Source organism: Phodopus roborovskii, unplaced genomic scaffold, assembly GCF_943737965.1.
Source record: "Phodopus roborovskii unplaced genomic scaffold, PHOROB, whole genome shotgun sequence".
NCBI classification, from domain to species: domain Eukaryota; kingdom Metazoa; phylum Chordata; class Mammalia; order Rodentia; family Cricetidae; genus Phodopus; species Phodopus roborovskii.
The window spans coordinates 21,440,006-21,463,959 of NW_026126480.1; the positions used below are offsets into that span (position 1 = coordinate 21,440,006).

General features: G+C 46.0%; 1 protein-coding gene across 1 annotated transcript in view; it reads right to left on the minus strand.

The window, feature by feature from the left end:
* Window positions 1-23,954, minus strand: part of Dkk3 (dickkopf WNT signaling pathway inhibitor 3) — a 40,147-nt gene that overhangs the window by 14,629 nt on the left and 1,564 nt on the right. The window contains exons 3-4 of the mRNA XM_051192695.1: window positions 17,756-17,893; window positions 15,838-15,921 (exon numbers count right to left, since the gene is read on the minus strand). Coding sequence (XP_051048652.1) covers window positions 15,838-15,921; window positions 17,756-17,893 — 222 coding nt within the window. The remainder of the gene's footprint in view (window positions 1-15,837; window positions 15,922-17,755; window positions 17,894-23,954) is intronic.

The following is a 23,954-nucleotide window of genomic DNA, read 5'->3' on the forward strand; positions in this document are numbered from 1 at the left end:
GAAATAATTTAAAAGTTAAGAAAGGCTGTGGAGATGGCTCCTTGGGGACAGCGCTCCCCATGTGCCAATGTGAGAACCTAAGTTTGATCTCCAGCAATCACATATAAAACTGGGTGTGGCGGGGCATGCCTGCAATGGCAGCACTGGAGAGGCTGAGTCAGATGGATCCCTGGATCCCAACCAGCCAAGCAGAACCGGTAAGCTTCAAGTTCAGTGAGAAACCCTGTCTCAAAAACAAATAAACAAAAAGTGGGTGGAAACAGAGACATACTCTTTTTCTGAGTAGGTTGGGAGGGTGATGCTCGTGGGTACCCACAATCCAGAACCTCTGCTTCTGTGTCATCATCCTTCAGAAACATACCACAGGGCAGGATGGCTCTACAGGTTAAAGGTGCTTGCTGCCAAGCCTGCTGACCTGAGTTCAACCTCCAGGACCCACATGATGGACAGAGAGAACAAATTTGTGTAAATTGTCCTCTGATTACATACACACACACTGGCACACACCACTACATATACACATACACATAAAAATAAATAAATGTTTAAAAAATACATCATAAAGAATTTCTTCAGCTCCCTTGAAAAGAGAAGCGGGAAAAGATGAATAAAATTCAAAGCTACTCAGAACAAAACCAAAGTTTCTTTGCTTTGTGCAGAAGAAAGCATCACCTCAGGCCTCTGGAGAGCTTCAAGGCCCATCCAGCTTTCCTCTCCATAATTATTTTTCCTCTCTCTGCATCTACCTACAAAATTATTCCACAGCAAGGCACAAAGGGGGCTTCTGGAATTTCTAGACTTTTCAACTTAAGCCATGCATGTTAATGAGCCTGGAAAAAGTTTTAATATGCATCTGTGGTGGAAAAACTTGCCTGACTTCATTTTGGTCAGAAGTCGCTGAGTCTCTGCTTCACCCTCAGGGGCTGGTAGGAACATGGGTGCTTTGCCTCCAAGGGGAAAGCCTCGTGCAGATGGCCCAGGGCACACCCAGGGACCTGCCCAAACCCTAAATGCCTGATTTACTTTACCACTTAGGCAGTTGGCTGGAGTTAGGGCAAACAGGCTGGCACATAGTAGGTGCCCAAGAAAATGAGTCCTATTTCTTTGTTCTCACTTTCTAAATCCCAGCAGTTGTAGGAGGCAGAGAGATTGTCCTACATAGGAGGCACTGAACTGACTGTGGTCTTGGGCTTGGCCCTTCTATTGCAAGATTCGTGTCCTCCCTGGGGAAGAAGGTCTCCAAGGACAGGGACCCTGAAAACAATGGGAGAAGCAAATGATGCTGGGAGGGACCTGAGCCAACATCCTCCTGCTCCCAGGCTGGGGAAGGACAGGATCTCTACTCATCTTAGCCCCAGGGATCCCAAGTATGGGGCACTAGTTTGCCTCTGTCTTTGAACTTGAATGCCCCTGCATTCTGCTTCCTAGGCCCGACTCCTCTTCTTAGAGGGCCTAACTGATGAGACTGGAAAATCCAGGCTGATCTCCCATGGCAGTCCTTTCCACATCCCGTTGTTGCAATGTGGTCCCCTGGCACTGTACACCCCTCTCTGAAAAGTGCCCTGCCTCAGTGGCTGAGACTAAGAGAAAGACAAACAATGGTTCAGTCAGCATAGTACTTGCTCTTCAGGCATGTGGACCTGAGTTTGGATCCTCAAGTCATTAGGGCAGAGACAGAAAGATTCCTGGGGTTCACTGGCCAATCTGTGAGCCTCCAGTTCAGTGACAAATCTGTCTCCAAAAAAAGGGAGTGATTGAGGAAACACCCAGTAATGACCTTTGGCCTTTACATGCATGCACACACATATGTGCATGTGTGTGCACACAGGAACATATACTCATACACAAAGAACAACAGAGATATGTGAGAGAGCACAGTTTACTTCTCCTATGATCCATCCCTGGGGAGGGCTCAGTCACTGTGCATGTTGTCTCAGGTTGTCCTTTGTGAATTTGTCTTCTATTTCCAGCAGAGGAGGGAGTGGGGGCCAACCAGTGAGGCAGGATCTAAATGACACGCATTGCAACCAGGTGGCAGAAGGGTTGAGGAACTTCCAAAATTACAGCTGCAAGTGCCTGAGGCTTTTAATATCAGAAATACATAATTTTTAATTGAAATGGCCCATATTTATTTTTTAAAATCCTGGTCCTACCATTTAATCCTCTCTTGTAGCTTTTGATATTTAACTTCACCCAACTCCAGTGCCTTTCCCCAAAACAATACCTGTGTCACAAAGATTGGACAGTGTTACAAAGATTGGAAAACAGGGTATGTACAGCCTGAAGGGGCACTACCTGGCAAACATGGATGCTTTCAAATATAGAGGAATGAGTACAGGCCAGAAAAAAACACTCAGTTTTCTAATAAATAAAAATCATTCACAAAGCTGGAGAGATGCTTGGTGGGTAAAGTGCTCACAACACAAGCTTGGAGAACTGAGTTTGACTCCCCAGCACCCATATAAAAACCAGGAATGGTGGTGTGAACCTGTAACCCCAGGGCTGGGGGTGGGGGACAGTGACAGGTGGAGCCTGAGGCTCTCCAGCCAGCTAGTGTAGCTGAACAGGCAGATTTCAGGTTCAGTGAGAGATCCTGTCCCAAAAAGTAACATGGAAAATGATAGAGAATAGGCACCACCTGATGTCAATCTCTGGCCTCCATGTATGGACAACATAGGCACATGTACCCCTTCCCCCACCAACACACACACACACACACACACACACACACACACACGTGTGCGCACCACTTCATACACTCTGTTCTGGCTCTTGTCTTCAAGAACTCTTCTGTTTGTTCTGTTTACATTTCCTAATTCATCTACTATATGTGTTCATTCACTACTGGGTGTCCACTCCATTCCAAGCACAGACCCAGAGGTAATACACAGCTAATGAAGCCACCTGACTTCCTGGGACTCAGAACCTTCCAGAAAATGCTCTCATCTGTACTTTATAAACTTCTGCTTTCACCAGCCAGAACTCCCAAAATGCGCCCCACTCAGTCTTCAATATCTCCCTCATTAGCATCCACCCCTCCTTCCTTGCCACTTAATTCTCAGTGCTAGACTTACTCTCTGTAACAGGAAACTCCAGGTTTATCCAAACCTGAACTAACCTGAAATGAGGTCCCAGGCCTGATCACTTTGGGTTCTAAAGAAAATGCACACACACACACACACACACACACACACACACACACACACACACACACACCATCTCTATACCTCATCTCTAAATGGGATGTTTGCCCTCAAAATGGGATAAGAAGTGAGTTCAGCTCCCTGTCAGCAGCTGCTTGTAGTGTTATCTTAGCTTAAGTGCTGAACTATCTGGGCTCCTAAGGAAATTACTCTGCAATATATTAGTAATGTCTACATTAGGGCGGGGGTATGACAGAGATCTTTGCCAAGTGCTTGCATTACATCTTTCTTTTGTTTGCTTTGTTTGGGGGCAGGGTCTAGAACAACACAGGCTGGCTTCAAGTTTGCTATGCAGCCAAGGACAGCCTTGAACTACACACACACACACACACACACACACACACACACAAACACACACGAGCACACTGCTAGGATTGTACACATGCACCACCTCACCTGGTTCCTAACAGTGCTGAGGATTGAACCCCAGGGCTTTGTGCATGCTTGGTAAGCCGTCTACCAACTGAGTCACATTCACAGCTCCCCAATCCTTAAAGAACTTTAAGTGAGCCCAACAGGCCCTGTGAGTTCTACAATTTATACCTGCCAGACCCCATGAAATGCTCCATTTTCTTTGGCACAGGACTGGTCTGCACACAAATATTTTACATCTGTTTGGTCTAGCGCCTTGGCCACTGTCACCTCTTAGAAACTCATAGGCACCACATCAGAGCAACCATGACCTTACAGCAAAATAAATACCATTCTTGCTTTATCACACATCCTTTGTAATCTACTGTCTGCCTACCCCCAGGGGCTGAGAAATTAAGTCAAAAGTGAAAATTTACATTTATTCCACATCTTATTATTTTGGAGGAGCGTTTGCTATGTTGCCCAGGCTATCCTCTAACTCCTGATCCTTCTGCCTCAAGCTCTCCAACCTCTGACTAGAATCACAGGCATGTGCCACTGGGCCGGCTCGCTGCTTCCTGCTTCAACACCCTTCTCAGGCAGTCATGACCTGCTCCTTCCCACAGAGCAGGACCTGACACTCCTCAGAGGGGAGGGATGAAGGCCGCACAGCAGGCTTCTGACCCACAGTAGTTCATGCTCCAAATTCCACAGAGTGTGCTATTCTGAAATGCACCTAAGGGTCTCGCTCCTTTTCCTCTGTGATGTGGAGGTAAAAAGGACAGTGACAGCAAGGCTAGTGAGATCTGTGACTTGGTCCCCATCCATCATTTCCTTCCTTTGTGAGGAGGTGACCAGAGAAGCAGTTTTCTGACGGATGTAGGACACCAGCCAGGCTTGTCCACTGTCATCACCCAAGGGCATTAAATATAGCATCTGCCTTGTCCATCCTATCCCAACCATTCCCTTCCACTGATCCTGCATCCCACTCTGAAGGAAGAGCAGACATAAATGAGGCCTCCATTGGCTCTAGGCCCATCTTCCAAGAAGCCACTGCTGATGGGACTCAAAACATCATTGACACCACAAAACCTCCCGGGAGACCCAAAACCTGGGTACTGCCCCATATGAGGGCAAAAGGGACCAGGAGTTATTTGGGTTTGGCTTTTATGTGTTTTGTTGTTGTTGCTGCTGCTGCTGCTGCTGTTTTTGAGACAGAGTTCATTATGTACCTGAGATTGGATTCAAACTTGCAATCTTCCTGGCAACCTCCAGAATGTTAAGGTAACACCATAAACACCAAGATAATCTTTTAAATTAGGTCCTGGTACACATCTCCCAGTGCCTACAATCATGAGACTTGAGAGAGGGAAGAATAGTTTATAGTGGATAGAATGTGAAACCACAGTTACTGTGGGAGGCAATATGGCAGCTGTTCAAGAAGCCCCAAACCGAAAGCCCTGGGAGGGGCCAAAGAGATGGTTCAGTGGTTAGAGTACTGGCTACTCTTCCAAAGGGCCCAGGTGAGATTCCCAGCATCCACACAGCAGCTTAAACTCTCTGTAACTCCAGTTCCAGGGAATCAATGTCCTCTTCTGGTTGCCTCGGGCACAAGACAGGAAAGTGGTACATAGACATACATGTAGGCAAAACATCTATGCTCATTTTTAAAAAAGAAAAAAGACCTTATAAACTGGGAATTCCACTGCTGAGTATATTCCCACAAGAATAGAGGGTTTTGGGGTTTTTTGTTTTGTTTTGTTTTGTTTTGTTTTTAAGTGTGTTTGGTGTGTGTGTGTGGTGTATGTTGTATATGTGAGTGCATGTAGAGTTCAAAGACTGACATCAGAGCTCTTTCTTCATCATTCTTCACTTTATTTTTTGAGCAGTGTCCCTCGGTGAACCTGCAGCTTACCATTTTAGCTAGGCTGGCTGGTCAGGGAGACCCTGAGACCTGAGAGCTGCTTGTCTCCACCACTACTACTGAAGAACCAAAACCATCATGTCATCCTCAGCTATATAGCAAGTTTGAGGCTAACTTGGGCTGCATGAGCTCATGTCATTAAAAGACAGAAGCAAACAAACAAAAGATCCCACTAAAGAAAAATACATGTTTTCAGAATTTTTGAGTCAGTAAGACCTCAATGTCTATCTCTCTTGTTAGTACTGACGCTGCCACCTATGAGCTTAGATTGTTTCTGTGTCTCAGCTTCACCATCTGGGGTTAGTGAGTGTCCCCTTATGGTGGCTGTCATGCAGATGGTAAGGGGGGTGCTAATGACCCCTCACAAAGCACCTGGCACACAGCAGGCAGCATCTGCTTTCATTATGTAGAACTCTCATTGCCATTATAACCACCAGGAACACCTCACAACAGCCAGGGTTTTTCCCTGGCTCACAAATGGCTGGGTTTGGGGAGGGGCTTCTAAATCTGATAGCCTTCTGAGACACAGTGACTGAATGAGGGCTCATGGGGGAGCACGCAGACCTTGCTATTATTACATTTATGATATTATTTTTAAAGGTGAGCTCACGAGCTTTGTGAGGTTTTCAGAACAACAAACACTAAGGGCAAAGAAAGGCAAGGCACCACATATCTGAGAAACAGGATGTAAAGGTCCCTGGGCCAGTGCCTTGAAGAATCCCCAAGTTCCCAAGGCAGAAGACAGCCAGCCACACGCCTGCACAAGACACTGCTTGTCCCCTACAAGTCCCAAGAGCTCAGAACTCAGCTTGTTCTACAGTCGATGGCATCAGGCTAACCAGATTTTAGGTGCAATTAGTGTGGCTTATCTGGCCTATATTCCACTTTTAAGTAAAATGTTCCAGACTTCTAGGCCCAAAGCAAGGCTCTTGCAGGACACAGACTCTGTTTGAAGTCCAAAGAGGCTTGGGTTTTGAGCTTTGGCAAAGCTGTAACTCTGAGATGCCTCTGCCATCCACACTGTGTCCTCCTGGCTCCCTGTTTTGGGGATCACGTGGTAGCTTATGTATGCAGTATAGGCTTGCAGACACAGAACATGCCTAACTCAGCATGTCTCCTAATTCAGCATGTCTCCTGACTCCTTGGCTGGATTCTCCAAGTCTCCTGACCTAATCCCCACCCTTTCCCAGCTTCAGCTGCTGTTCCTACCACACTCTGGTATTCTAAAAGAGAGTCTCCCAGCTCTTATTGTTATAATTTAAGAAAAGCAGCACTTGAGAGAAAGAGGCCATGACACAGGATTCAAGCAGAGGGGTTTTTTTGTTTGTTTGTTTGGTATTTTTTGTTGTTTTTAAATCAGAGAGAGGAATCATAAAAAGGGGAAAGGTGAGGGGGGAGACAGGTTTCCGGAGACAGGATCAGCAGGAGAGAAGAAAGAAGGACAAAAACGGGAGCAGACAGAGAGAGACAGAGAGACAGAGAGACAGAGAGACAGACAGAGAGAGAGAGAGAGAGAGAGAGAGAGAGAGAGAGAGAGAGAGAGAGAGAGAGAGAAAAGGAGGATAGGGGATGGTCAGGGCCCTTTTAAAAGGAAACATAGTGAATAAGCACAGGTGGTGCTCTTAGTGAGGGTGTATCCTGTCAGAACTCCAAGGACAGGCCAGTACAGATGCCTGAATGCTAACACTTATATCTGCATCTCTTCTTGACTTTGAACAAGCAATGTGCCAGCAAGAAAAGTCCCTTTTCCTTGTAACTAATTCCCAGACTTTGTTGCAAATACGAGGTAACCACCACCTCTTCCAGGAAAACCATCAAGAATGCAAAGAGTCTCCTCTGCTTTCCTTCCTGTTTTTCACAAGACTTTGGGGTGGGAGACAAAAGATTTGATGCCAGCTGCACAGAAGTTTGATGTCTGTGACAGTCTTCTGGCTCCCTAAGCCGCATGCACACATTAGGGAAATGTCACCTGTTGCATGAGTTTATATAACACCAGAGGAACTGCAAGCTTAGAGAATAAAATTTTTTTATGCTGGAGTGCATCACCTTCTGCCGTGGAGGAATAGCAGTCCTTTTCTCCCAAGGTTACACAATACCCTTAAAGAGACTGTCTAGAAACAGCTAAGCAGTTAGTATCTCAGTTTACAGAGCAAGCAGAAACATGACAGACTATGCAGAATCCCACCCTCCCACCCAACAAAGCCTTCTTAGGCCACTACCCTGCCTGGTTCAGCTTCTGCTTTGAAAGTTACATATCTGTACACAACCATAACCCACAGCACTGGAGAGGCTGAGGCAGGAGTTTAAGACTGGATTTGGCTATGGCATAGCAAGATCCTATCTCACAAAGAAATTAATTGGGCTGGAGAGATAGCTTAGTAGTTAAGATCTGTTCCAGAATTTCTGCGGGTTCCATCCGCAGCACCCATCCATGCCAGGCAGCACACAACTTCAGGGGATCTGACACCTTCTCCTGGCTTCTTTGGGTACTTCAAAAATATGCATGTAAACACACACAGATATACACACACTCTCCCAACAATTATTTTAAAACTATTTAAAAAGAAACAAGTTATGCACTCACTGTAATTACTTATTTAGTTGATTGGTTGAGCCTTTGATATTAAAAACTCTTTTACACGAACTGCCAGGAACATAGAAGTCAAAAGATCATGCTAGTGAATGAATAATGAATGATTTGAGTGGATAATGCAGGGAATTATGATAAGCTTGGACTGGAGGCAGTCAAAATATGATAACAGCAATTGGCCAATGATCCAGGCACTATGCACTGGTTTTAACCTGAACTAATTTAACTTCATGAATACAACATGTGGAACAAATTCATTTTGTCTGGTGTGTTTGTGTGTGTGTGTGTGTGTTTGAAAAAGAAAAAGGGTCTCATGTAGCTCAGGCTACTCTTAAACTTGCTGTGTAAGCCAAGAATAACCCTGACCTCACAATGCTCTACCTCTGCCTCCTAAGTGCTGGTATTACCAATCCTGGCTGGAAGGAAATTTGATGAAGTCATTATTACCTATGGGGAAATTAAGGCACAAAGCAGTTAAAACACTAATCAAAGTCACACAGCTAATAACTATCAAGGGTATCATTTGAACTGACCTGGCTCTGGCCAGTCCTTAATTAATGAGCTAAAGAACAACCTCTAGCAGTGTCTAAACACCTCTGGGAAGGGGAGGAATGGCAGACAGTAGAAGAAAGGAAGGCTTGCTGTTTTTATATTTTCAGAGGTGGAGGCAGTAACCTCTAAGAGGCCACCATCTCCTCCCCTATGTGACTCAGCCTATGAGCTCACACAGTCTGAGAAGGAAACTGAGTCCTGTTGGGACTTCCCACCTCCTTATCTGTCCCACACTGGGAGGGGAAGGGGAGTGAAGCAATGCAAATCTGACCTTTTCCTGACACTGAACCACAGGAGGGAGGCCAGACTCTATACTTGCTTCATTTTACAGTCCCAACAACCACCCTTCCACCTTGCTCAGGACCCTACACAGGCAAGACAGGCACTCAGTGTAGCCAAGGCTGCCCAGAAACAAACCTCAGAAATGGCTAAAATTTGAACACATCTCTCAGGTGCAAAATTCTGCAGGATCTCTCATGACTTTGCCTAAGTGGGCTGCCCTCCAGGCTCACACAACAAAAATACTTGTCTATATTGAAATTATGACTAATCTACAAGGTCTTTAAAGCTGTTTTTAAAGGATTGTTTTATTTTATGTTTATAGCACATGTGCCCATAGAGACCAGAAGAGGGTGTTGGAGTCTGTACTGAATGGTTTTGTGTGCCATCTTGACACACACTAGGGTCATCAGAGGAAGAAGCCTCAGTTGAGGAAATGCCTCACTGAGATCCAGCTATAGGGCATTTTCTCATTTAGTGATCTATAGGGGAGAGCCCAGCACTTGGTGGGTGGTGGCACCCCTGGGCTGGTGGTCCTGGGTTCTATAAGAAAGCAGGCTGAGCAGGCCATGGGAATCAAGCCAGGAAGCTGCACTCCTCCATGGCCTCTGCATCAGCTCCTGCCTCCAGGATCCTGCTCTGCTTGAATTCCTGTCATGATAAACAGCAATGACAAACCCTTTCCTCCCCGATTTGCCCTTTGATCATGGTGTTTTATCACAGAGCCCCTGGAACTGGAGTTACAGACAGTTGTAAACCCTCTATTGTGGGAGCTAGGAACTGAACTGGGGTCCTTTTGCAAGAGCAGCAAGCCCTTTTATATTAAACCATCTTTCTATCCCATTAAAAAATATTTTCAAGATGGGTGTTGGTGGTGCATACTTTTAATCCCAGCACTTGGGAGGCAGAGGCAGGTGGATCTTAGTAAGTTCCAGGACAGCCTGGTCTACAGAGCTAGTCCCAGGGCAGTCAATGCGGTTACACAGAGAAACCCTGTCTGGAAAAAAATTTTTTTTTCCCCAAAACAGCACTCTATAAAGAACAGTCTAAATAAATGGAAATTCCTCTAGAGGCTTGTACTGTTGACAATTTAGTGTATATTTATCAAGCTCTTTATATATACATTTCCTAAAAATTAGATGTTTTTATATATTACATATGTATATCTTATGTAACTTACATATGTACTGCTTTGAAATTGATTTTCTTAACAAGGTGTTGAAGATACCTTTTTATCTTTTATGCTAATTTACATTAAACCCAAATGAAACTAATTTATTTATTTTTCTCCTTTAAGACAGAGTCTCATGTAGCCCAAACTGGCCTTGAACTCACTATGTAGTTGAGAATGACCTCACATGTCTGATCCCCCTGCCTCTGTCTTCTGAGTGCTAGAGTTTCAGGTGTGCCACACGGTGCAGCATTTACATAGGGCTGGGAATGGAACCCGGGACTTCGTGTATTCTTGCCAAGTACTCTACCAACTGAGCTCCATTCCTGGCCTGAGACTCATTTATTAAGACCACAGTGTTTCCATTCAAGATGTAGAATCATTTACAGATGATGGATTCCTTTTTGAGGGACATTTTGATTAAGAACATACCAACCCAGTGAGCACTTTTTCCCCATAGCAACTGTATTCGGGGGTAATTAGCCATGTCTCAGAGTGGTGGCGTTCTTCAATTTTCCATGTAACTCTTCCCCTATGGTATTAAAGTGTAAGGGCCTTATGCTTGGTCTGATGTAAAAGCATCACACTGTATGTGGTTAGGGGTTGATCATGGCAGGGGACATCCACAGCACACCCCCATAGAACACCAGGTCTGACTTCTTCTACAGAAGCAGCATATACCTGCTGCCAGGACCTACACCTCGCCCCACAGCACCGGTCCATTGGTTTCTCTCCTTGACTGCTGCTCATGATGGCCCCTTCTGTCTCCTGTGAGCATCAGCCACAGGGAACATGCCCAGAACAGCAACACAATGACCAGCCTGGGACTAGGACCTCCAGCAAAGCACTCAGAGACTGTAGAGGAAACGTCCCACAGCTCCCTTCTCAGACAGAGACAGTGGAGGCCTTCCAGACAGCCTTAGCTTCCTGTTTTGTCCTGTTTTTTTCCCAGCAGGATGCTGGGAACCAGGGCAGTTACGAATTATAGCCCAGCTTTAATTGCTTTGCCTTGATAATGAGTGTACCAAAGAGCTTTTGTCCACCTTCTGCATGGCTTCTTAGACGGCACAGGCTGCAGGGATGAGGGCAGGGCTGGGACACCTGCCTCCAACAACCTGTGTGCACCCTCTCAATTCTGCCCCAGGGCCAGCTGAAGGAAAGTGCTGCATTTCTCAGGGGCTCAGTCCTCCAAGCTGGCCTTGCCCAGCAGCAGGTCTTCCCAGGAGGCAGAATCTCTAGAAAGTGCCTCAGACTTCTCAGGAGCAAGTGCCCTCCCCAGGGGTACAAGCATGAGGACTTGCGTTCAATCACCAGAACCTATCCCCCCTCACCGCCCCCCCAAAAAGCCAGGCATAGTGGTATGCACCTTGTAATTCCAGCACTGGGAAGGCAGACAGAGATGACTCCCTGGGCTCACTAGCCAGCCAGCCTAGCCTAGCCAACTTGGTGAGTCCCAGCCAGTGAGAGACCCTGTCTCAAAAAACACAGTGGACAATAACTGAAGAACAACACACAAGGCTGACTTCTGGGCTCCACACATATTTGCATGTGTGTGTACTCACACAACCACCCCCAAATCACACACACACACACACACACATCCCCAGAATCTCAACATCTCTAGCATGTCCATTAACTTGACAAGCAGGCAGCAGTCGAAATCAGGGTATGGAGGGAACAAAGCCATGCCCGTGCAAGCCTTTCCTCTGTAACATGTGACCAGGTTTGGAGTAGGAGAGGCCTGAGCAGATGCAGATCACTAGACATACTTTCCTCTCATCCTCAGTTCCCGTCTATCTCCCAAAGATGGTTCACAAATGAAACATTTGCCAAAGCTCTGTCAGGGTGTAGCACCCCACCTTCTCCAGGATCCTACAGAGGCAACAGGTAAAGTGACTTCATACTGGGGAAGCCATGGGTTCCACAGCCACAGCAAGGGCACATTACCGTCATCCATTGCCTCCAGTCAAAAGACTGACATCAGCACTTGAACAGAGAAATCACAGAGGCATTCAAATTTCCACTGCCTGCGTGGCTTTGGCGAAATGATGAAAACCATCCTCCTGTGGCCTCGGAGTACTGGCTAGTATCTTGGAGTTAGCTTCAAACTAGGTGTGTTAGTGTGGAAAAACAAACAGACTCACGGTTATATCACTTAGGAAGGTGAAGCCTGGAATGTAGCTAGCGCAGGCATGCTAAATCATGTAACTGCAGGATGTGTTTTAAACAGAGGACATAGCCTTTCAAAACAGAGGCTTGTTTGGTTAAGTAGGCCAGACTCCTCTACAAAGACAATAGCTTGTCTTTTCCAGTTCCCTATTGCCCCTTCCTCTTAATCCCCTATTGGACAGAAGCACAGTGGCCAGCCTGCCCACTGGCCCTCGAAGGGGCCTGGCAGAAGGCTGAACACAAAAGCCCCTTACAGATGTCAGGCCCTATCTGCATCAGCTGAGGCACTCAGGTGAAATTACATGCCTCCGGGTGTTCCCGCTTTCACATCTGAGTGTAAAAACAGACCAATACTTTACATAGACTGTGAAATTTCTAGACAGGCATATAGTGTTACTGTCTGGAACTTTCCATGAACCTCGTCCGGTTACCATACATATTAATATGAACACCACGTTTAAAGAAAGGAAAATATGTTGTGCTTGGAGATTGCTGTTAATTGAATTCATCTGGGAATTTTAAATTCAAAACAATGTAGCCCCATTTATGACACATAAAGGTCAGAGAAGTATGATTATTGCTTTTGGGGATGGGAAATCTCTTTTAAGGACAGTTTCTGTAGTGTGAAGTGTTAAATTAGAATCACCTGTAGAAATCATTAAGTTGCAGAACTACGGAGTGGGACGGTATAACACTGCAACACTGCTGCGTTCCTCCAGAGGCAATCTGCCATTCACAGATTCCTGCTCAGGAAAAGAAACTTCACATCCTATAAAGACGGCCTTCGAGGGCTGGAGAGATGGCTCCCTTGCAGAGGACTTGGGTTTGTTTCCAAGCAGCTACACAGTGGCTCCTAACTGTAACTCCAGTTCCAAGGGATTTGACACTCTCTTCCAGTGAGCAACACTCATGCATTTGGTGTATTTATACACATGCAGACAAAACAAAATTAAATTAAAAGAAAAGATACTGCTTGAGAGCCAGGTATGATGCACACCTTTAATGCAAGCACTTGGGAGGCAGAGGCAGGAGGATCGCTAAAAGTTCAAAGCAAGGCTAACCTTTGTCTCAAATAAATAAATGAATATAAATAAATGACCCACAGGATGTGTCAGCAGGTAAAGGTGCTTACCACCAACGCCTAATGACCTGAGTTTAATCCTACAACTTACATAGCCGAAAGAGAGAACTGATTTGCACTATGTTCTCTGACTTCCATGCACAGGGACACACACATTTGCATGTACACACACACACACACAATAAATAAATGTAATCATGTCACCAGAATCTGACTTAATGTTTACCATGGTAAGCCAAGGTTGGGTGGGTAGTTAAATATAAAGTGTTGTGGGCATTGGAAAACAGATGCCACTTTCTTGACACTTGATGTGCCACTGTGACACTAGCCAAGCCCTACAGTGAAGTAGACACACTAGTGGCCTCTGTCACATTGTCCCTTCAAGGGAGCTTGTAAAGCCCCCAGTCTGTGTTCTAAAGCCCTATGAGACTAACAGGGGGCAGAAACAGGATCCATACTCTGGCCAGTTGAGCACCCAACCTCAGATCTCCCTTCTGCCTTCTCACAGAGAAACTTAGTTCCCTCACCTCCAAGGGCCTAAGCAAAAGCCAAAGAAAAACTGTAATAAAACCCCACCCCCTGGCTTGTTCTACCTGCTGGAGGCTGTCCAGCCCATGGGGGCTTTTCAACCAAGTACCCAAGCTGGGCCACACACAAACACACAAGGCCAGGCACAACGAAGAAAGCTGTCACAAGTCACAAGCACCCAGCACAAGTATACAGGCAGCTGTCCTCTGCCCTAGGGATCCTCTTAGCATCCTTGAGGCCTTTTGTTTTTACTCACCCACAGCTCTCAGAACAACTATTCCCCTCAACAGTACTCAACATGCTATAGGGCCCTTATTAAGGGCTGGAGAGGATCAGGCATGTGCAAGGCTGTATTTTGAATAGGGGTGCCCTACATAACATGTGTACATGGGCCTCTATAGTCTGAGCATCATTCTGAGGGTGTCCTGGAATCAAGAAGAGCAGTGAGAACTAAAGCCTTTCTGATTGACAGCCCTGTGAAGTCTGTTGTCCTGCCCATTCTACTCAGATGGCTTCCTCTGTTTCCTATGAGCCTCAAGCATAGGAATTCTCTAATGTTTTCCTTCTAGGAAGGCTGCCCATGGTGTGTCATGGCTGCCTGGTTTGAGCACTTGTGTTCTCTCTCTCTGTGTCTCTCTCTGTCTTTCTCTCTCTGTGTGTGTGTCTCTCTCTGTGTCTCTCTGCTTTAAAAGCTAGTCCTGGGCCCAAGATATAGCTCAGGCAGTAAGTAAACCACTTACCCTGTACACATGAGGACTTGAGTTCTAAATACTTGGTGTGATGGCCACACTTATAATCCCAGCACCATGAAGCCATGTAGAAATGGGAGGCTTGCTGACCAGCCAGTCTAGTCTAATTGGTGAGCTCTAGGCCAGTGGGAGACCCTGCCTCGCAGTAGACAGACAGTGTCCATGAGGGTGACTGACACCCAAGGTTGTCCTCTGGCTTCCATATGCATATACACATGCATGTACTAAAAAGAAAGAAAAGCTGGCCTCCCTCCCTTCCAGGCTTTGTTAGCCCCACCTTTGTCTCACAGGTCCTTCTCTTTGTCCTTTCAGAACCAAGAGAAGACATGAAGCATGAGCTGATAATTAGGAAACTGAGGTGCCCCGGTTCATAGAGCAGTGATAAGCTCGTTCTTTTGGCTCTATACCCAGGCCCCCTCCGGTTCACAGCAGAGCCCATTCCTTGGACAACCAGCCCCCCCCCCCCCCGCATGTGGTAAATCTCTACCAAGTCCCCATATTTGAGCACTATGCCAAAACAAGCAGAAAAGAAAAAGAAAGTTCTGACTGCCAACCAAAACACCACCACCTTCCTGGTAACCCACCGGTTCAGCAGTGAGGTCAAGAGTGGGCATGAATCCTGGTTGCCTTTGCCAGGGCTGTGGGAGGCATATGGATGAAGAGATTGTCCTGCTGTCCCCACAAGGAAGTGCGTTGTCTGGTGACCACATCCATGTGCAGGGAATTCTCTGGTCCTGAGGTTTGATCAGTGACTCCCGTTGGGTTCTCCCTGACTTGAGCCAACATTATATCCCTGCCAACTTTAGGACTTCATAAGCCTACAAAATCTGACACACCTTGGGCTAAGCCACAGGAAAACTGCAGCACAGTTATGGGCATCAGGCAACCTTCTTCACTTTCAGGCTATTGGCTCACAAAGCCCCTAGCAGGAGCTGGGGTTATAGAAGGCATGGAGCATCCAATGGGCTAGGACATAGGATCTGTCACCAAAGAACCTTATATATGCCTCACCCTTGCTCCCCCTTTGAATCTGAGTCACAAATCACAGCTGCATTCAATGGCCCTCATTTCTGACCCAGGTATCTGAAAGTGTGGCCTTCTCTCAGACTGCATGGCCCTGTCAGAGATGGAGGAATGACAAGGCTGGAGATGGCTGGGGAGTCTGTTTCTGACCCCCATGGCTTGTATTACAGAGGTGCGACACTTTGGGGCATGAAAGGGGAGAGAGACAGTAACTTACGTGGCTCCTCTTGCCTTCTTCATCCCCTACAGATGTAATGACTGTCTCAGAAAAGACCACCTGTCCAGTCTGGTTGTTGGTTGTCTACAGACAAACACAGGAATAGTAAAAATCAAACAAGGAATTCTGGGAAATATCTAAAGCTTTTGTTTGTTTTTTCACTTGCTGGAGTGGGAGTCAACAGGATGCCCACTCCCCCTTCTGAGTTCTAATCACAGCACTGCCAGTGGACAGAGTCCCTGGAGATAGCCAGACTCCATATCACCAGGTCACTGTGCAGAGGGAACAAAGTGATAGTGGACAGCACAAAGCCACCTAGTAAGTACTCAACACCAGCTATTTTAATCACTCTTGGGGCTCATCACTTGGCACTCAGTGTCAAGATTCTTTTTGACCAAATTCCAGTCTGACCAGGTTGATGGCAGAGGCCTATAATCACAGCATGTGGGCTATGGAGGCAGAAGGATCAGGGGTTCAAGGTCATCCTTAGCTAAGTTGGGGGCCAGATTGGGTTACATGAGATTCTGTCTCAAAAAAAAAAAAAAAAAAAAAAACAGTCTGTGCATCTAGCCAAACAAATGTCTCCATAAGCGGCAAGAAGGTGAAGGTTCTACCACTCCCCCAGCTCCTGTTCTATAGAGCTGTTCATCTCAGGAGATAACCCTGAAGGAAACCTGCCCCTGAGCCAGCTTGTGGGCTGCCCTGATTCTGTCCTGAGGGCAGGTACCTCAAGCCACACCCAGCAAAGAATCAGGGCCACTCTTGCCTCCTCCAAGACTGGTACTAAAGATGGGTCTGGCCCAGGACCAGAAGAACTGAGTTCTCTGAGCTCTGACTCAGCTGCCAACAACCGTCTAGTCATTTCTCTTGCCTGACTCAGTTTTCTCACTTTGACATCATCTTTAAAGTCAGCGCCAGCTGTACTATCTCGAGTCTACCGCCAAAACCAAGAGAATGTGGCCCACTCTTCAGACGGGGATCAGTTTCTGCTTCACAGGCGGTGCAGACCGGGCTTCACCACCCTGCCCTGCTCTGTTTTCTATTTTTCCTCCCTCAAGGCCCTCAAGCCATCCAGGAAGACCTATGTAGCCAAAGCTGACCTTAAACTCCTGATCCTCCTGCCTCTGCATCCCAAGTGCTGGGATTTACAGATATGAGTTATCATGCCTAGTTCATGCTTTCTAATTTTTACCTAAATATTTCCTCCCTGTGTGCTGCATAGGCTGGCGCCCCACTGAACCCCTTGAGAGTCTGTGCTAGTAGCAGCTTTCCCCTTTGTCATCCCCCATGGGTCACAGTGCTGCATGCCTTTAATCCCAGCACTCAGAGAAGGCAAGGCAGATGGATCTCTGTGAATTCAAGGCCAGCCTGAACTACATAGTGAGAATCTATCCTTAAAAAGGGGATGGGGTCCCTTTTGTTTTCTAAGTCGGGGTCTCTCTCTGTTGTCCTGGCTGTCCTGTACTGTAACTGCTTCCACCTCCCGAGTACTGAGAGTAAAGATGTACTCCATCACTCCCAGTTGAAGGTGCGCCTCCTTCAAATGAGGTACATCACTAATGACTTGCTCCCACTGGAATAGTGAAGACTCATCTCCCATAAGGTCTCTTCTTCAACCTGACGGAGGCACACACGAAAACCCAAGATGTGGGTTCCTCCTTCTCAGATGCAAAAAAAAAGAAAAGAGAAGAAAAGAAAAGAAGCCTCAGCTTCATACATTGTCTAAAAAGTGCAGAAGCAACTCAGTGCCTGATATGCACCTCTCCCCTTGAATAGAGCACTCCTTCTGATGTTTTTTAATCTGCTTTCTTTAGCTCTCACTTACATTTGTGGCTTTATACCACATGTGTCAACAAAGCCCCTTTCTCTCCAGTGGAACTACCCTGTAGGAAGGACATGGCTACATTACAGCCCTTACCTTGTGAATTTCTTGGTGCACATGGACGGTGTTATTCCCGACCCTGGCATCTGTGTTGGTCTCATTGTGATAGTTGCCAGGTAAACTTGACAGGTTCTCCTCAGAGGATGTTCTAGCAGCTGCCTCTTCTGCCTCCATCTATCAAAGTGAACAAGTAAAGTGTTTTTTTTTTTTTTTCAGTTGCAACTGAGGGGGGAAATAAAGGGCCACCTTCTCTTTTCCTCTTCTACAGGTGCAAAGTTTGGTGATAGTGACAGACCACCAAGTGGCCATTAGACATGAGCTCCAAATGTTTCACGTGGCCTTCAAGTCTTCAGAGGGTAAAAATGCTGGTCAAGCAAGCCTAAAGACCCGAGTTTGGTCCCTAGAACCCATGTTGGATATGGTGACTCCAAACTGCAATCCCAGTACTGATACAAGGGTGTGGGAGTCAGGGACAGGAGAAGCAGCCAGGAGCCCACGGAGCAGCAGCAGAGAAACTCTGCCTCAGCAAGTGGGAGGAGAGAAATTATTTCTGAAAAAGTGTTCTCTGATCTGTCACACATCTACCATGGCACATACATGCATACATACAAGTTCTCCCCTCAAATGGTACCCTTACCTGTTCTGGGTTTTAATCTGCATTCTACTGATCTCATTTATATTTGTGGCTTTGTATCGCCCATGACAATCTTATTTTTTTTCTCTCTCTCCTAATATCACAACCTCCTAGGCGATGCATGTTAATATCCCCATTTTTCAAATACAGAAACAGAGGCTCACAGAGTCTAGAGGAATTTCCAAGATGTTTGTGTAAGCTAGAGTTGAAATTTAAGCATGTTACCTTGCCCAGGCCCTGGTGGTTAACCCAGAGGTCACATGCGTTAAATTCCCTTACAGCCAGCCAGCATCTCAGTCTCTCTCTGGTCACAGAAAAGTGTTCTGTCTTTGGAAACCCTCAAATGTTGATCAATAGAGGGGTTCCTAGATCTACACGACGCCCTAGTTCTGCAAATATTTATCAGCCCTTCTTTGGTATTGGGGTTCTGAGGTCATGCCCTTAAATCTGGTTCTGTGAGCAGCAGTGACACCTGGATCACAAACAGCAGTCAGCACATGTTTACACCCAGCTTTTCCTTCCGGGTCTATCACATTTCCAGCCCTGGTGAGGGGGCAGGAGATGGAATGACCATCCACAGCCACATAGACAAAAAGGCAGGCCAGGTCATCGACTACAGAGCCTATCAGATGCTGCCTCTAGAAATTTCAAATGCAAGATCTAGTGGGAGTTCTGGCTGAGGGGGTTGGGAGATTTCCAATACTCCTATCTGGGCTGTTTTGATTCTGGGAAACATCCTCAAAAAGCATCCTCCTTCTGAAAAGAATCACAAACAATCACTTTCCCTATTGACACTCCTTTTTCCCCCTTCCTTTCTTCCGTCCGTCCTTCCTTCCTTCTTTCTTTCTCTTCCTTCCTCCTTCCCTCCCTTTCTTTCTTCTTTCCTCCCTCCCTCTGCCTTCCTCCCTCTCCCCCCTCCCCCGTTTTCCCTCTTCTTGACAAGGTCTCATGTAGACTGGCCATGTATCTACTATGTGCCTGAGGCTGGCTTTTAGTTCCCTGCCTCCATCTCCTGAGTACTTCCTGAGCCACAGCACCCTCTCTCATCCCCTAAATACTTTAACATCCTTTTCCCACCTCCCCTGGCCATGAGGGCCAAGCTGGTAAGGATGAAGCATGCTGAACTAGAAGAGAAGAAATCTGCTGTGCACACACAGTTCATCCAGCAGTCTTGGGTGCCTGCCTCTGTCACATCCTTGTGCTGACACTCTGAAGGAGAAATGCACCAGGAGAAATGCTACTGCATCGTGAAACCATCACTGCTACTTTGTAAAATTCTAGCCTTACTCATGTGTATGGCCACTACACCTGGTGCTGTGCACATTCACAACAACCCCCATGGAGAAAGTTGTTCACTTTTGTGTTAGAGGCAAAGAAAACAAGCCTGACACAGGTCATCATATAAACTGGCAAATGGGAACACTTGAATTAAAATTTAGGTCTTTCTGATTTCAAATAGCATACATTTCCTCAGTGACCTACACATTTTTGGGAAGAGTCTCACACAAACCAGTTTAAAGATGACTGTGGCCCTTCTCATGTAATGGTGTCTATCAGCAGCTCAAAGGGTCTAAAGAAGAAAGGAAGGAAGTTTCAGAAGAAGAAGGAGGAGGAGGCAGGACTGGGCTGGTCCCAAAGGATAAGAGCATTTGGATACAGAGGTTGAGAATGGTACAGAGTTCAGAAGCAAAGCTGCAGCATCCTGAACAAGCCAGCATGGCATGCTGTGAGCTGGAGCTGAGGGACCCTGCTGGGCACAGAAGGAAACTAAGTGAGAGGTCAACAAACCCTTCTAAAGAGCATCTTTAATACATATGCTGGCCTGTATTTCAACCAGACATCGAGATCATCAAAATCTTATGTATGTATGTATGTATGTATGTATGTATGTATGTATGTATACACACACACACACACACACACACACACACACCTACCTAGGTCCCTTCCTAGATGTGCCAAATTGTCATTTCTAGAGGCAGGACTCTAGAGGCAGGTGTTTGGATAACTAGGAAGATTCCCTTCTCCTTCACCGGCCCTCAGTTAAGAACCCTGCTCCAGGCAACTGGGAGCTACAGCAAGTTCTATAATAGTTGGGAAATAATTTAGAGACCAGGTAAGAAGAAACCAGAGTCAGGATACTGGCCAGAATCAAGTCTGGAAGGAGCCGTCTACTGGCAAATGCTTCATGTCAAGCCTAAAAGGACCAAGATGAACACTGAATGAGACAACCAGCTGCCCCCAGCATCATCATGGAACAACATGGAGGGATGGGCCAGGGTTCTGGAGTCAGAGCTCAAGCCCCAGGTTTACCCCCCAAATATCCACATAATCTTGGGCATGACTCCAGACCCCTCTAAACCACAGCTTGGATGCGTGTTCAGTGAGATTTCTCCCCACTTTGTTCAGCAGGTACAAGAATTAAGGAACTCCCAACCTGAACATCAATATGGTACCTGTTGCAGGGTTAACAGGCAACATGAGCTGCTCTCCTTACAGCATCCTATAAAGAAGCAATTGGTGAAAAAGTCAGCTTGGGAGAAATGGGAGGGGCAGGCAGCCAGTAGTGAGTGTCTAAAAAGCTCCTGTTATAACCAACTGGAGAAAAAAAAAAAAAAAAAAAGAAATCAAGACTAGAGACAGGATGGATGGGCAGGAAATGATATATTTTTTAAGAGAGGGACCTGGATGGTTTAGCAAAGAGTAAGGTTTAGGTGAAAACAGGAAAGCAAGGTACTAGAGAGGATATGTCCAGAAAAAGACTGTCTTAATGCTTTCTAAATTCTACTGGTATTGGAATTGTACAGTTTGGTTTTCAGATAGCTGGCAAGTCCCCAAAACTCCATGCTACTGTTGGCTGAGCAGTCTTTCTCAAACCACATTCTCTCTCTGCCAATGGCTTTATCAATGCAATAAGCTAAGGATTATTTAATGCAACCATAAACTAAAAACACAGTTTACCATGGAATCTTCAACCACAGTGATTACTGCCACCAGCAAGAGAAACTGAAGCCTGAAGCAATAGTTGCTTCACAGCTGAAGAATGTGAATGTGGTTTAAAATGGCATTCACAGCCCATCAAATGCACGTCTATTAAAAGAGCACAGTAGGAAAACTGAACAGATAAAGCCACTCTTGGTACTGGGGCATTTCCTATGATTCAGTGAGATGATAAGAACCCTCTAGAATAAACCAGCTACAGGCTGGGGAGATGGTACATGAGTAAAGGCACTTGCCACCGAACCTGCAGATCAGAGTTCAATCCCCAGGACCCGCATGGTGGAAAGATAAAGCCAATTCCTAAATCATTCTCTGACATCCACATGGATGCAGGGCACAGGCACTTATACACACACACAAAACAAGTTAATACATAAAAGAAAGCATTCCAAATATAGCAGTTACAGATGTGGCAACGAGGGCAGGTGGGATGAAGTGACTTTATCCTTAACATACATTTCCTAATGACATGGAATACTAAAAAAAAAAAAAAAAAAAAAAAAACAGGAGCATCTTAGATCGAAGCCACTGGAGGACTTGGTTTTTCTAATGATAATTCTAGAAAATCTGTTACTTTGTCCCCGAAGAGACATCAGCAGCTTGAGGCAGCTGGAAAAAATAAAATGCCAGGAAGTTATTTGAAAGCAGATTCACGATGCAACTATGTAAACATCAACTGCCTGTGGCTGGGCTCTCCCTCATCCCCTTAGATAGCAGCTAAACAGCAAATGCCTATGTTTATGATATTTAAGGGGATTTCTGGGAGTTTCTTAAAATATGCCTGGCTGGTGAGATGGCTCAGAGGGTAAAGGTGCTTGATATGCAAGCCTGACAACTTAAGTTCAATCCCTAGAACCCATGCACCACATATGCACTGTAGTGCATGGGTATGTGTACACACACACACACACACACACAACACATGCACGCATGCACTCATGCATATATGAAATAATAATAAATGGAAATAAAAGTTACTTGAAAAAGCCAATAACCACAACATACTAAATTCATACACTACTTTAGAACTGATTTTTATTACTTTATATTTTCCTTTTCTTTTCCTCCTCACAACACTCCAGTTCTGGGGATCAAACTCAGAGCCTCAAGCATGCTTAGTTAGGCTCTACTGCTGAGCTACTGTCCCAGGCCAAGAGACAGGTCTAACTGAGAGTCTATCACATGTTGGTAAGCTTTGCTGTTATTCATGCAACTACAATTTGTTTTCTTTGTTCTTTTTTGGTTTTGTAACAGAGGGTCTCACTATGAAGCCCAGGCTGGCTTTAGTCTCACTATGTAGCCTAAGCTGGCTTCAAAACCAAAGACTGGGATGCCTGGTGTGTACCACACAGCCCGGTCACTTTACCAACATTACCATGACAAAAAAGACAGCCATTACTTCCTGGTCCCAACAATCCCCCATAATCCTTACAATGAGCTCATGAGGAAGATACTTGGTTTTTATAAACCTGCTTTCTTTACACCAATATTTGACCAGGTAATTTGCTTTCTAGAATTTTTCTTTGACCTAGAGGTAGGCATTTTCTTCACTTCAGACCCTGAATCCCATCACTAATAAATGGTAGTGAGTGCTGGGAACTGAATCTATTGTCTGTTATTTTGCCATGACAGTGCTCAGTTCCCCTTAACCTACCTCCACAGCCCACAAGGTCACTCTAGGGAAAAGCCATTGACTTAGGCTGATATGATGCTCAATTTCTGGGGCTTTACAACCAATATGCACAGCTCAAGCAGAGATATGTTAGGAAGGAGGGAGAGTGGAGCCATGATAAAAATCTACTGTGGCCATTTCCCATGGGTCTGATGGCGTCCCAAACTGCACTGATGAGTATAAAGGCTAAGCAGGCCTCCTTGAAAGCTGATACCAAAGAAGCCTGGTTCAAACCTTCCATGGTGTGGTGGGCATTTCCCAGTGAGCTGAACTGTGTTCCTGGGAATCAGTGCACAGGAAGGAAAGTCCTACAGTCCAGGTAAGGGCAGCAGAATCCCTGCCTTGGGCCAGAATGGTCAGAAGCGCCATGCAATCTGCAATTACAGGTTAGGGCATGCTGGAGTCCAGCTGTCTCTCCACATTCTTCAGTCACTTTTCATGCCAACTGTTCCAGAAGCTCAGAAAGCCCACAGGTCTTGGGACCCAGGCCTGTCAATATTAATATAAGGTTGCTCATGCTACTGCTTCCTAATCCAGTGTTCCTTGCAAAGTGCATCAGGCTGGCTTGGGGAACAGAGGGAAAAATACACCCAAACTACACAAGGCTGAAGTGACAGCAACCTATCTCAGCAGACAAGGGCCAGCATTTAAGACTGCCCAAGGGGGGTTACCACGATAGAGACAGTGAAGAGCCCAACCCACTTGTCTGGTTCACTGGAATGGCTGTTTCCACTCCAGCCTGTCCTCAAACGCCAAGGGCAGCTAGCCACACACTGATCAAGAAGGCCTGGGAAGCTTTCAATATGGTTGGTGCCCATCTTAGGGGGTGGAGTGGGGTGCCATCCAAAGTGTTGGCACCTAGAAAATGAGAAATCAAAGTGGGTCTCTCATCTGCTAGGTGAGAGGCATTGATTCTAATTCTCAGGGGA